The 15,718-nt window shown below is 34.9% G+C and overlaps 2 protein-coding genes across 2 annotated transcripts; one reads left to right on the forward strand and one right to left on the reverse strand.

Moving 5' to 3' along the window:
• Positions 1–398: 398 nt before the first annotated feature.
• Positions 399–3,299, forward strand: LOC113774634 (probable purine permease 5). Its single transcript, XM_027319212.1, has 2 exons — positions 399–633; positions 2,015–3,299. Exons 1-2 carry the CDS (start codon positions 609–611, stop codon positions 3,085–3,087), a joined length of 1,098 nt encoding a protein of 365 aa, XP_027175013.1. The 5' UTR covers positions 399–608; the 3' UTR covers positions 3,088–3,299.
• A 752-nt stretch (positions 3,300–4,051) lies between these two features.
• On the reverse strand, positions 4,052–7,249 carry LOC113774636 (eukaryotic translation initiation factor 5A-4). The gene is made up of 5 exons (XM_027319213.1): positions 7,023–7,249; positions 5,449–5,571; positions 5,282–5,338; positions 4,518–4,592; positions 4,052–4,430 (listed from the first exon to the last, which is right to left on the reverse strand). The coding sequence occupies exons 1-5, from the start codon at positions 7,143–7,145 to the stop codon at positions 4,329–4,331; spliced, it is 480 nt and encodes a 159-aa protein (XP_027175014.1). The 5' UTR covers positions 7,146–7,249; the 3' UTR covers positions 4,052–4,328.
• Positions 7,250–15,718: the final 8,469 nt, after the last annotated feature.

Here is a 15,718-nt window from a genome sequence, read left to right on the forward strand (position 1 = left end):
CAAGTGATCTTCCAATTATACTCCTGAAATTTGTAATTGGATTGTTAGGTGATTCAATTCATATTGAAAGTTGATTTCAGAATGCAATAGGTTCAATTTTTAAATATTAAAAATGAATTTATTTCGTTTTAAAAGTGAGGAATTAAAAAAAATATTTTTTTTTGTAAAATGTGAGGGTTGAATCTGGTTATTTGCCCTTTTTAAAAGCTGATTCGTCGACAACCCTTGATTAGAATGGGCCACGGACTACTTTTCAGACTCGAGCTTCCCGAAGGCGAGGTTTTACCATCATTTGTTGGTTTTGTTATAAGTTCTCGTGGTACGCCGGGCGCCACAAACGTCAGGTCAACTAGCTCGCAGCGCTTAGACAATTATCGCGAATCATTGTCCTTGTAAAATGATGCCCGGCCCCTCGTTGTTTGTTAAGTCTCGTCCTTTTACAGGGAAACTTCTACTATTATGCATCCTTCCTCTTTCAAAGTAAGATGTCTTAAGTCGTACCAAATGAACTAGTTGTATTAACTGGTAGTCTGGTATACGCCCGGAGGTCTTGCCCAAAATTCTCACCTTTTAATTCTTGAAAAATACATTGCAGAAAAGTTGGGTTCATGCAGCAGCCACTTCTTGTTCCAGGTTAGCTCAATTCAACGCATACAAACTTGGTATTTTATTGTGATTGATACATGTTATGTGTTCTTTCCTTGAACAAAAAGTTGATGAAGGGTGTTTGAGTGTGTATTTTGTGGTGTATTGTGTGGATTCTGGTTTGTCGGTTGTGTTCTAATGCTCAATTTACAAAGATACTTTTAAGGGTTGTAGAAGATTATTCAAGAGCTGGATGTTGACTTAATCTTGAAATTAAAAGCTTTTCTCTAGAAACAGAGACACTATGATAGTAATTGGATTTTGACTTGATTATCGTGAAAAGTTGAAACTTTTTCAGATTGTTGTATCTTTTAACTTTGACTCAGTTAACTATTTAGACTTCACTTAAAAAAAAAAAACACCAATGGGATTGGGATCAGTCAGCATATTAGGTTTTCATGGGTTGTATGGGAGCCTAGGAGGTGGTATTACAGGCGCTGATGTTTGTTGAAATGCATGTACTTAGCGAGATGGAATTAACATTTGGTGGACATTGGTTAGCGGATCAGGCTGTTGTTTCTTAAACCTGAGGGATAGAAGTCTAAGATGGTAAACAACGTTTTGATAACGTAATTGCCCATAAAACGCGAAAATGAATTGATTGTTGACTAACGACTCATGCCTTTTCATGTTTAGTCAATTTGTGCCTTTATTATGTCTATCCAATTTGGAATTCCACATACTCTTCTTTATAGTTTTTGGGCCTCAATAATGCATAAGTGCAAAGCAGAAAAGGATAAAGCAAGAAAATATCGAATAAAAAGGAGAACTACCATTTCTTGAAGGTTTGTTCTTCATTCAGTGGTCATGAGAGGTAATTCTGAAAAGGGAGCGGTAATTAGTCTCTACTGTTTCCTTAAGCTTCCAAATTCTGTAATAAGTTACACTATTTCATTGTCTCTCAGGTTGCTTGATTTTACAACTACAACAGGCTCAATGATTTTTAATTGATTTTTTTTTATCATCTGTCAGCTTGAATACTGTTGCACTCCACTGCCGCACCTCTGCTTACATGTAAAAGTCATTCTTGAAAATCCAGAAAAATTTGAATTCCGATCCTCTCAACCCAAGAAGAGAACTTTAAAGTGCTATCAGTAGTATTTGAGGCAATTTAGCTTTTGTGGCCCTGAAGCAGTGATTAAGGCATCATACTATGGCTTATCATTCTCAGTGAAGATAATACTCGGAATCATTATTAATTTGCCTTCAGTGTTCAATGTGTGCCATAATTTGATTCCTTTCATTTCCCTTTTTTCTTATTGAATCTGATCCTGCCCTTGTTTTAACATGTCGCTTCATTCTTTAGAAATATCTGCTTATGTGACATGATTATGGGACATTACTGATCAAGCAAATTGATCCTTTCTAGGGGAAGGAATGGAAGAGTCGCCTCCAAAAACACTGCCAAAATCCTTAAGGGACAGAATTTCTGCATACAAAGCCATGGCTTGGGAAGCATACAGAAGCAAACCGATCTCACATTGGATTCTACTGGTTTTGAGTAGTGCTGCTATGCTTGTGGCCTTCCCTGCTTCTAGTCTCCTTTCCCGTCTTTATTTTTCCAATGGAGGCAAGAGCAAATGGCTAATTTCGTGGGTGGCTGTTGCAGGGTGGCCTATTCCAGCACTAATCTTAATTCCTACCTACTTCATTTTAGGAGTCTATCCTACTCCTTTAAATTTAAAACTTGTTGTGTCTTATATTGTGCTGGGCTTCTTGACTGGTGCTGACAATCTTATGTATGCATATGCCTATGCCTATCTGCCTGCATCAACCGCATCCCTATTGGCTTCAACAGTCCTGGTGTTTTCTTCACTCTTCGGGTATTTGCTTGTGAAAAACAAAATGAATGCTTCAATCATAAATGCCATAGTGATCATTACTGCTGGAATGGTCATCATTGCGCTGGATTCAGATTCGGACAGGTACGGATATATCACTGATTCTCAGTACATTATGGGATACGTGTGGGACATTCTGGGATCTGCTCTTCATGGGCTTATTTTTGCACTGTCGGAGTTGGTTTTCATAAAACTTCTAGGGAGAAGATCATTCCATGTTGTTTTAGAGCAACAAGTGATGGTTTCCCTATTCGGTTTCATCTTCACTACAATTGGTTGCATTGCGAACAAAGACTTCCCAGCAATGGCATCTGAGGCACGAAGATTCAAGGGTGGTAAAAGTGCTTATTACTTGGTTCTTACTTGGGGTGTAATCACTTTTCAGTTGGGGATTCTGGGAAGCACTGCTATTTTATTTCTGGCCTCCACTGTGTTTGCTGGAGTTCTGAACTCAATAAGAGTGCCACTCACAAGCATTGCAGCAGTTATATTGTTGAAGGACCCCATGAGCGGCTTCAAGATTCTGTCTCTGATTATTACCTTCTGGGGATTTGCTTGCTACATTTACGGGAATCGTCCTGCCAGTAAAGAACCATCATGATCGATTGCCAAGTTTTGCACATAGATCCGAATACTTTGTGCCAAGCAATTATAGCATGATCCATTTCCTTGAGAAGATTCAGCTCTAGGATTACCTTACTAGTACTGGGAACTCGTAATGTATAAAACTATACCTTATAATCGTTTTTACCATTGAAACGCCAACGATGAGCTTCAGTTTCTTAAAAGTATGCTAAATTCGGCTTATATGCAGTTGCCTCTTAACCCTTTTCATTCCCATTCAACATCAATGTCTCAAGGAGCTGGTAATTTTTTTGGAACTTGAACTCCTGCTCATAGAGCTCGAACAGCTTTATCTAGCGGAGATGTCAGGCTGTCTTCATTTTAAGGTTTGGGGCAAGTGCAATTGTGACTTTGGTGCTGTTGTTATACTTTTACACGCACACCAATTCGACAGACGAATACAATTATTCACGGAATCTGAAAGAAATACAATCACACCAATCCGACTGTACCAATGCCAACCAAACCTACCTCAATCAGCAACTATTATAGGAAATGGTCCAAATGTACGAGGAGGAAGAAATAAAGAGGATCTCCTGAGTGATTTTGCTGGTTAACGCATTTCACACTGGCGTTTGCTTGCATCTGATCGATCGCGTTTAGCGGACACGGGAAATTATAAAAGAGTGACCGACCCAGAAAGCACGAAGAGAGTTAAAAACGAAACACAGAAGAAAACCCGAGGAAAATTGCAATACTAGAAGCTTCACCAAGTGAATAAAAGCAAGGTACTCGAGCAGGCACCGCACATCTGCATCTCAGCAAATCACAAGAACAATGACCGGTCACGGACCATATCTCATTTTCTTATTATCATAGTTGAGCTGAGGAGATGTTAGGCCGAAAGTGGAATACAAACCAGCCAGATCTTGGAACAAAACAGATATTTCTTGTCAGAGGATTGGTGGCCGCTGAAGAAAGAGCAGCACAATAGAGCAGGCTCGCAAAATCTTGAAACTATATTAAGGCAAACCAGCAGATGGTACCATGTATATAGATATAAAAGCTATGATGAAAGTTAAAGTTTCCTCCCTAGAAGGATCAAGGCAGCCGTTTTGCATCTTTTATGTCTGTTACAAGTCCAAGAAAAGTTCAAATAAAACACTTCCAAGACCATCTAAACAGTTGTAGTTCTAAAGAGCATTCAGAGAGTATATAGATTCCCTGTTAAACACATAGTTGCCTTTGCTACAGCTACTGGGTATGCTATAGCACTTATTAATTTTTGCCAATGTCCTTCACAGCACAGATTTGCTCCTCCCCCATTGCAGACATGACACTGACAACAAGATCTTTTCCTTCCTCAAACCCACCTTTAATCTGCATATAATGGAAACCACATTACTCTTAACCATTCCAAAATGAATGAAACTAAAAAAAATGTACATAATACTGTACGCTACTTACCTGTGCAAGCAGAGTATCGTCGGTAGGAAGCCTCAGGTCATCTTTAGTACCTCCACTTTCAGTGAGAAGAGACACCTGCAAAACAAAATATTCAGTTACAGTTTTTAACAGAAACTGGGAAGATAGAATGGCTATTGGCAACAAAGCCACGCAAATCACGATGTCAACTTCAATGCTCAATATAACATGAAACCAACTTGTCCAGTTAAACAAGCAAAAACCCACAGGGCAGTAGTGTCTAAAGCAATAATAGATATCAGAAGATGCGATAAAGAGAATTTTCCACTAAATATTTTCCTTTGACTTTCATTGAAACAGTTCAAGTTAAGTTTCCTCTAAAACTGAGCAGCAGCTTTAGTAAAATAAACTTAAAAACAGAGATCAGTATTCTAGATTTTGCAAAATTTCAATGCTTAATATTACCTTGAATTTCAAATCTCCTCGCTTATGTTATAAATTTTTCTACCAACAGATGACAATTTTAAACACCCATTGCTAACTATTAGTAGGGAAACAGGGAAATTCACATCATTGAATAAAAGAAATTTAGAACTGAAAAAACTGAAGATATCATGTGCTTTAGTCTCAACAAGTGCTGTTTATCAGATGGATGATGACCAAAGAAACCACAGGATTTCAAGATGAGACGATCACCCATATTGAAGTATTGTCATGTTTTGCTACTTATGTCATTAGCTGCTAACATTTCATTCAAACAAAATCAGTATAATTCAGTGTTCAGCGGTAAAAGATAAATGTCTTACAAAACCATCTTCAGAGATGTCAATGAGCTGATAATCACTACGATTAACATGGGGCACCTGAAACATGTCACGAGGAGAAAAATTAAAACCTTCACGTTCAACAAGTCGCTTGTCACGCATGCATCAGAATAAAGTGATAGAAAGAAAAAATAAATCAATTTCATTACATCACAGTTGTGGGATGACGGAACAATATCTTCAAGCTTCTTGCCGCTGAAAATATCAATTCCCACAAAGTGGCACTTTGCATGTCCATGCTTCCCGGTTTTTGAAGTGGAGACTTCAACAACCTGTTAACAAAACAAAACAGGTAAAAGGACAAATAATGATGCACGAGAAAAGAAACAAATATTCTCCTAGCCCCTTAACTCTACTCTTGAACCCAGGTTTCTAATAAAATGACAGGATGATGTGGAAAGACCAGATTAGATCGGTAGAACAACTATACAATGTTACAAGGAATACATGATTTCACATTAAATTGTATCAAGAGTAGAGAGGAGTGCTAACAAATTACATATTTATTGCTTAAGTCAAATGCAATGGGGAATAGCTCCAAACAGCTTTTAGCTCCAAGATAGCCACAATAAGCTGATCAAGCAACCAAGAAGAGGCCCTCAGAGACATACACAAGTGAACAAGCCAAAGCAAGACACTAGATCTAATCAGATAAGATTAACCGGTTTTCCAATTTGAGCACTTCCGACATACACCATATAATAAAACAGATACAGAAGACAGCATCACTTAACCTAAGAACACCGTATAGCAGCACAAACACAAAAATAAAAAAAAAAGGTCAAACCCTGATATTTGGAATGACCTGTTTTGCTGAACTGCTGTGTTAAGTGTATCATAGTCTCAATAAGGCTAAGGAATGATGTCCATATCAACATTTTCGAAAGCTGTTTAAAACATTGAAAAGCCAAAACAGCTTATAAAAAGCACCCACAAGAGCTCTTTATGGTAGTCAGCTTTTCAAATTCAGCTTATGATGCCTAAAAGCAATTTCAAAAGCAAATGAAAGGGCCTCACAACATTCTTGGCTATGAAAAGTTACAACCAACTAATTAACAGACACTTAGGACCAACGAAGTTTCTTGGTGCTTCTGAACTTCTGTTATTACAGATATTTCAACTACTTTATTGGCTTCTCAGATTGCACCATAGACCAGTGGATGAATTAAAACCAATTAATGTGTCACTGACCCAAAAAAAAAAGTAAACTAAAACATAAGTATCAATAAATACAAATTGAAGACCTGAACTGCAAAAGAATGAAAAGCCCAGTTTAATGATGTCCAATCAGCACTAATTAACAAATTCATGATCACGTATTTCTAAGTGTATAATTTATAATATCAGGGCACCCTTTCGGTTCAAAATTTGAAAAGAGGCCAAGCTACTAATTGTGATGTTCTTTTAATTAATAATAACGAAAAGATGGCCAACTGGATCTGGTAGCATCAAAACGGAATTTTCAACAAATAACATATACACGAAGTTTTACTTGTTGCCAACATATTTCCTCGTATCCACACACAGAAAGACACACACGAAAATAAATAACATAATCGATGGTAGGATTTGATAGGGTAAAAACCCATCAAGATCCGGGCATAAGAACAAAAACCCAGTTCAAATTCAACACGACAAACTTGGGAAAACCCATGAATACAGCAAAAAATCCAATCTAGATATGGAATTCCAATAAGAAAAAGTAAAGAGGATGCAATTAGACCTTGCAAGGCCTGGCCTTGATGACGATGTAGCCATTCTTACGAATGGTACCAGCTTGCTGGGGGAAGGTCTTGGAGGCTCCGGCGTCGGCCTTGGACTCGAAGTGGTGCTCGTCGTCCGACATCTTCTCTCTTTCTCTCTGTGTCGAACAGTCTCTTTTTTCTCTCTTTTGTTGTCTCTCTCCAAAGCCTAAGGAGGAAGATATGAGGCAAGGGGCGAAAATGTGACTCACAAAGGCTGACTACAATATGGAAAAAAAAAAATGGTTAGGGAATCCATTTTCGCACCTTTTTCTTTTTTTTAAAAATTTTTTTTTGTCTTTTTCGGAAGGCAATTAAACTTTTCCTGCTCTAGGGGTACACGAAATCCCTATATTACTTGTCTTTATCTCTTTCTCTTTTTTTTTATTCTGAAAAAAGTTGATTTTTACTAATATCTAAAATAAAGTAATTGGTTTTCCAAGTTTTATATAAGGGACAATATTAGAAACCTTCCCTCGGGTCTTTCTTAATATCACTTAATACCCCCTCAGATTTTAAGAATAAGGATAATTTAAAAAGCCTCTCCTGAGATTTCTTATAATATCACTCAACTCTTTTGAAGTTTTTAAAATCTCACTTACCTCTCTTGAATTGACATTTCTTATACTATTTTAAGTTTTTAACCCCTTTGGAAGAAATACAAGAAAGATAAAATTTTTGTTCCAATACTATCCTTATGTTATCCTACTTATGAAATTTATAACAAGAATAAAAAATAAAATAAGATTAAATTTTTATAAGATGTAAATATCTTGACATAAACTATTTATTTTAGTTGTATTGGAACAAAAGCAAAATTTATATCTTGAAAAATTCACATGTATAAAGAGAATATTTTAGTTTTCAATACAACTTAAACTACACTATGAATTAAAACATATTTTCCCAAAAAAATATCTTGAATTCCTTAATTGTAACTTAACTGTGCACGAAATTTTTTTAAGTATTAATTACTCACCAAAATCCACCTAAGTGTTTGATCTTGATTAGATTTAATTTATCCACGTCCTTTGCTAACCTGCCACGATCCCAATGTAAAGAAAGATGAACCATTATTAGCTAGTAATTTATTTTTTTAATTTACATTTTTTGGTTTTAAAATTTTATTGTGTTTTGGATTTTTGGTTAAATAGTTATTAAGAGCAAAGATAATGTTGTCAATTTGTGACATTTGATAGAAATATTTAGTCTTGTCAAATTGACAAATGAGGTAAGTGAGATTTTAAAAACTTCAGGAGAGTTGAGTGATATTATAACAAACCTCATAGGAGGTTTCTGAAATTATCCCTTAAAAAAAATCCCTAATTTGTAAATCTCTGGTTTTTCCATTTTTCTTCCCTATTGGGAAGTCCTAAATTCTTCGAGTTCAATTTTGTTTCTATTTGATAATTATGGATTTGGATTTGGAGTCTTAGAAGTTAGGATAGGATACGTAATTTAAGCTGATGGTGCTGTCTACTAATCGAGTGATAAATAGTCATTGGATAAGCAATCACGAGGTTTTTATTTATTAGGTTAAATGTACTAAACCCTCTTTAATTCTACACCGATTTGCAGTTTATCTCCTGAAGCCTTTTTATTGGCATTTTAATCCCTTAAATTGGCTCTCAACGTAAGAGACATAGGAAATAAAGAAGGAAATGAAAGAAAAAGAAGAGAGAAAAAAAAAAGAAAAATAATCAAGATAAAAGAGATATATAGTTATTTTCATGGCTTAAAGCTGATAAAAAAAACATATAAATTATCGAAAAAAATGGGTTAAAGTCAATGATTATTTTACGGCCCAGGTATTGGATGGTGATATCTATAGTGCACTCCCCTTTAACAAGCAGCTATCACTGAAATATCAATAAACAGTGTGGTTGATAAAGGAATCTTGATGATAATTTCTAGCATGAGTTCAAAAGTCTCAAACTCGAGCCATGGTGGCAGTTATATTACTAATATCTTCTTACAATGGACCTATGGTGTTCTATTGCAAAGTCAAACTGAGAACAATATGTTACATTAATATCAAGGCTCAAATTATCTTGTGAATCATCTCCGGAATTTGTCTTGTAATAACATCAACAAAGATTCAATAATGCACCGCACCGTCACAAAGAGGAAAGGGAGGATATCAACAAATACTAATTGATTTAATTGATAGGAATGGATCACTTTCTCGTAAAAAGGCCGTGCATGACTGCATTCGAATCCTATTATTGATGTGAAAATTGTGTCGATAAATAATTTATACGATCTCAGATAAAGAATCTATGATATTGAAAGTATGTTTTAATCTATGGAGATGATCGAAATTAAGTCCATCTAAATTTTTTCTCATTAAAAAAAAGTTGGGTATCATTTTTACTCTTTGGAAAGGGTATTCAGGTACTGTGGGAACTTTTTAATTTTGGTGTGTGAAGCCAGAAATTTTGGAATTTTCAATGAAACAATAAAGATTAACTTATCATCTATATTGTTAGTCAAGCTAGGCCAACCTTATAGAATTTCTTATTGGTAGCCGTGGAGGAGCAAGATGCCATCAGATAAAGACAGCCAAATTCAGGAATTATTCCACCTTTGGGTGCACGACCGCGAAGCCCCTACACTTTATTTTATCAATCCCCAATGGTCAATTGTCTGCCCTACACCTATTCTAGCCTATTCAAAAGAGTTGGATTTAACTAGACTTATTGGAGAACTAACTATTGGAGTATTCATGGAAACTGAGCCATTATCAAATCAGACGGGTGCACTACGCATCTGTATGAATTTAAGTCAGTTAAAATGGCAAATCACTATAATGACAAGTAATGAGAGGCAAGACTTGAACTCTTGATTTTTCGTCCCATCATGACCTAGTTGAGCCCTCCATTTTAGTGTAGGCTAAAATAAAAGGAGGGTATACAAGTACCGATTGACAGAAAAAAAAAAAAAAAAACCTCCCATCCCACCAAATCCTAAAGACTTATATGTGGTGGGAAGCCCTTACACTTGATCTCTTGCTTTTTATTGTTTATTCTGCTCTCTCAATTACAACTGTACATTCTATAAAGGATTCCTTGCCTCCCTGGAAAATTTACAACTCGTGCACTTTTTTATAAACATTAGTATTATAACAGTTCTTATTAGTGACTGGGTCACAAGAAAAAAAAAAGTGGCTACTTAAATGCATAGAGGGACAATTTATGGCTAAGAAAATTTTACTCTAAACAACATTCAATTTACTATATGATAGACACAAATTAAGTGATATCTCACCTTATTTTATTTTAGAGATTCTCATTTATATATATGTGATTTAGACATATCATGATTTTTAATCACTTTTTATATGTCAACTCTTATGACTATTTGTGCTCATTAAAACTTTGTGAATAGATCTTACATTCTTTCATTTTTTTAGAGGGCGTTTGTTCTTTTTTTTGCACACCATTATATTATTTAAACACTATCTTAAGTAAGTACTCCCTTCGTCCCACTTTGATAGTCCTGTATTCCTTTTTCATCTGTCGTAAATTGTAGTCCATTTTCCAATTAAAGAATGTAGTTGTATTTTAATTTTCCTAAAATACCCTTATTCAATGTAAGTAGTTGTTACTATAAACCTACTCCATTTAATGAGAGTTAATTTTTTTTTTACCATCAATTCAAGTTCCCATAAAGTTGTACCATATTTAATGTGAGGGTATTTTAGAAAAATAGCAATCTAAATTTACTTTTCCAATAAAGTTAACTATTTTTTCTTAAATTATGTGAAAAAAAAATAGGACTATCAAAATGGGACGGAGGGAGTATTACTTTTATAAAAAAGAGAGAGAGAGAGAGAATTAACAGTTAAGCCTCTCTTAACGACAGAGCACTCGTTAACCACGCGCCACAAAAAATGGAGCTCAAATCATCAACATTTTGGAATTACCAGCTGGATAGCAGAATGTCTGGCACGTACGCCTGAGCCAGCCGACCAGCTTTTTTCCATGCCTAGTTGGACTTGGACCGATGGAGTGCTACTTCAGTCGGCGTTAACCGCCATCTTTGAGTCTTATCCTCGTTGGACGGTGCAGATAATAACTCAAAAAATGATTTACCTGGACTCACTCAACTTGGAAACCCTTAGGCTTCTGCAATTGCCTCGCAGCTTATGAAGTAGTTCCAACAAAATATATATATATATGTATGGATGTATAAGTGGGTTGAAGATTTTCAATCTGAAACTTCGTACTTATAATCTCTCCCACATTATCACCAAATTCAATAAACAAAATATAATTATAAATATTAAATCATACGCGAAAAGATTAATGTGTAAAAGCACATATATTTCCTTATACGTAGAGGTGGCAAAATGGGCGGGATGGGCGGGATTTGCTTGGGTTTGAGATGGAACCGAGTCATATGGGTTTGGGCCCAACCTTACCCATATGTGTTTTGGGACTAATTTGGGCGGGATCATTTTGGGATGGGTTTAGATTGATCCCGCCCAATACCCAAATCCATTTTCTACATATATTTTTTTCCTTTAATTCAATTTTTTTTAATATAATTTTAATATTTTTGATTTATTAAATTTCTTTTAGTTTTATTAAATAAACATGCAAGTGCTTTATACTCAAGATTCCCACCAAAAATTGGATTAAAAAATAAAGGAAAAGATAGATATACAGCCATATTCCAACATATATCAAGATGGCCAAGATCCTTAGGATGTTGAATATTTATCCTTATCATTGTCCAAGGATGACAGGTCTAAACTAACTGAAATGCTGGAAATTCTTGTGGATAATGACTAGGAAGACTACTAGATTATATTCGCTGGTATGACTATAAAAATTGTTAAAGATAATTTTTGAATCTAAGATTCCGTTTGGATTGACTTTTTTTTCAAAAAATAAGTTTTTCAAATACAATGTTACAGTAATATACAATAACTCAAGAAACATCCCATCCATATTAATATATCAAATATTTCAAAAAAATTTTATAGTAAAAATTTTTCATATACACTGCTACAATAAAATATTTCAAAAACACCTACCAAAAACAGCTAATCCAAACGGAGCCCTTGCCATTTGAGCCCAATGGGTACCCAAGTATTTCCCATCCTTTCCCATTCATTAATGGGTATAGTTGGGATGTGTCCCAACTTAAACCCAATACCAAATTATAATACCCATCCCGCCCAAAGTTCCTTTGGGCATGGGTAGCCCATTGGGACTTGGGACAAATTGCCAGCTCTACTTATACATAAATTTGCATTTATTTTCATCCATCTAGTTATAATTTCGTCTATTTCTAAACATCTAGTGTACTCTTCACTTACTATCATAGTTGCTGTTTTTAACCATCTAATGTACTCTGTAATTACTATCATAGTTGCAGAGAATTTAATTACCTTTATGGAGAGTCTCATTTGGATTGTAAATTTTTGGAGAATTTTTTGAAATATGCTACTACATGATGTTTTATTGAAAAACATGTATTCAAGAGGAATATATGGAAAAGAGAAAAAATATGGTTAGAGAATTTGTTATTTTACGAAAGTTCATAAGATATAGGGTTGTGCTTAGTAAAGTAGACTGTGCTTTTAGCGAGTAAATAAATCAAAGTCCTAAACAAATGTTCTGGTTCGATTCAAGTTCAAACTAGAATTCGATTAAGGCGTCGAATGTAATTCAAATTTGTACATATTTCGCTCATTAATTATGCATTTGTTATTTTATTTTATAGATGTTAAATGCATATAAAAATTTAAATAGTACATCATGCCTTTGCATCAAACAAAATTTTAAATTTTAAACTCGTATAAAATTCAAATTTGAATTTGGATTCATACCCAAAAGTTTGAATCAAATTTGACAATTTAAAAGTTCAATTCGATTCGTTTACAATTCTATTGAAATCACTAGAAGGGATTAATGGATCTTGGTCACCATCTTATCAACCCTTTGTTTCTTTTTTGTTTAATAGAACTTGCTCAATCTATTATCAGGTGAGGATGAATAAACTTATTTAGCGAAATGTAAGGGAGTTTTGAACAATTTTATGATACAGGGCCTAGACAAAACCAGGCAAGCAACTGCTCGAATTTTTATTTTCTAGAGTTTTGAGTTTCGAAAAGTTTTCGCTCGAGGAAACCCTTTCTAAATATTGGACTCGAGTGACCATTCCTCATCTACCCAAGGCCATCCATTATCAATTTTTTTTAAATTTCTTTTCTGTCTGGGCCAAATACAATTTGTTTGGACCTATTCGTGGGCTTTGAAATCACGTTCCCTCTTTGCTGCTGCGAGAATACATCCCAGTCGAACCGAAAGATTTGTGATGAAATTAGGAGAAATAATGTGACAAGAAAATTTTATGGATTAATTTTCTATACACTGATAGTGTATACGCTTTCACCATTAGATGCATGATACATAATCCAAATTTGAATTTGTACATATGTGTCGTATATCTAATCGTGATAGTGTATGCACCGTCAGTATATATAAGATTAACAAATTTTATTTGCTTTATCAAAACTAAATTTATGCCAGTGAAAATAACCAATTAATTTTTATTCAGTTGTATAGTTTGTTGAAGGAGAAGTTTGAACCCCTCTAACCAATTACTATTTAAGAAGGCTAGTTTTCTACGCAGTGAACTACCACTAATTCCTTTGAAGTTGTCTAGCATTTATTCCAACAGAATAGAATTCCAATTGTTAGTCTTTTTTCTTTCTTTCCTTTTCTTCCTTAAACAAATGACAACAATATTAACTTAGAAATTTCGGTTGAGGAGTTTCGATTGCAATTTTCTGGAGTTTTTATAAAAAATGTATTGTAGCGATTTGATATATGTGAGATAAAATGGTGATTGAAAAATATATTCACGCAAACGTAGAAATTTTTTCTTTTGATGGAAAATGGCTTTCCAAACAACATTATATAATTCGATTCTTCCGCAAGGGTAATATCTACTTCTTAAGTGAGTTTATTATAAGTGTGCCACACTCCTATGCACCCCTGGACAAAATGATTGCCGCAGTTAGTCATCATTCCATCATCCACCTGATGCACCATAATTCATTCACATTTGCAAGACAACTACTTCACTTCAGTGAAACTTGGAGGGGGCAACCGTTTACTGTACTTGAAAAATTGTTGTTGAAGAAAAGCCCAACTTTGCACTTTTGCCTTCAGGATTTTAGTTGTATTTTGTGGATTAGATAACTTTTTTGGCACTTTTTTTTTTCTTTCTACTTTTCATCATTCGACCAGCTGAGCAATGATTTTCCCAAAACACAAGTAATTCTTGCATCATTGGTGACTGAAAAAAGGGGTAAAAGTAACGTATCATCAACTATGCTAATTCTTGTTTCTTACAACATTGCAAATTTACACTATGTCTTCCACGACTGCCTAAATGTGTAATTTACTAGAGCCTGCAATTGTGCAGGCAGGCTTTGAACCTTGAAGCTCCCTCCCTTAACTTGTACAGAATTGAATATAGAATGCGTGCCAGTAAGACTGACTGAGCAAAGAAGCATCCGACATGCTAGATCAACAGCCAAACCAGTGGAACTCTATTCAAAAAATGTAGTCAACATGAGCTTAACCACTAGCCCATCTGCCATGCATGCACTTTATGATCACATTATATTTATAGCGAGGGGAGTTCTGGCCAGAGTACATCATTGGTCACAAGAAGAACCTCTTTCGAGATTATATATTAGTTAGGGTAAAATACCCAAAAATTCCTTGTAGTTTGCTAAATGTTCAATTTAACTCCCTCTAGTTTGAAAACCCACACTATAACTCCATGTGGTTTCAACTAAATTGAAATTGGACAGAAAGTATCTAATCTAACGGTTATACGTAAAATGCCAACATTGCCCTTATATAAATGAACTCCCTATGGTTTGTTGAATGTTCAATTTAACCCTCTCTGATTTGAAAAATTACACTATGACTCCTTACGATTTCGACTAAATTGAAAATTGAATGGAAAACATCTCACGTATAGTAGGGGTAGTATTGACATTTCACACACAACCATTAAATTTGATGTTTTCTGTCTAATTTTCAATTTAGTCAAAAGTCAAAATCACAGGGAATTATAGTGTAGGTTTTCAAATCAGAGGGAATTAAATTAAATATTTGTCAAACCGCAGAGAGTTTTTGGTATTTTACCCTATTAATTAGTACATACTTATTAATTAGTACATACTTCTATGATTAACCGAGCAAATTAGAATAAACCATTTGAAATCAAGAACATAGCCTTTTAACCATGTTGGGCTGCAAACTTGGAAAGCAAACATTTGTTGGCTTAGTGTATAGCATGTAGCAAGTATGGAGGAGGAACATAGTATTTGAAGCTAGTTAATCATGATTTGCTTGATATAGATGTCGAGTATGGAAGATCCGGAGCCATTAATTAAGGTTTATGTTGATATGTTCTTCATTTTGCCTGAGCATTCTTTTTTTTTTTTCTTCTTTTACTTCTTCAGGGAGAGGGGCTGGCTGAGGTAAGGACAGGGAAGAGTGAATAACCTTTGGCTGCAGTTCAACTTGTGTTCGATTTTCACCATTTAAAAGTTACACAAGGCACAAGTAGCGTCAAAGTAAGCAAGTACAACAAAAAGCGTGCAATGACTTGAGAAATTGAAATATCAAAGATTTTGATATCA

Source organism: Coffea eugenioides, chromosome 6, assembly GCF_003713205.1.
Source record: "Coffea eugenioides isolate CCC68of chromosome 6, Ceug_1.0, whole genome shotgun sequence".
Taxonomy (NCBI): domain Eukaryota; kingdom Viridiplantae; phylum Streptophyta; class Magnoliopsida; order Gentianales; family Rubiaceae; genus Coffea; species Coffea eugenioides.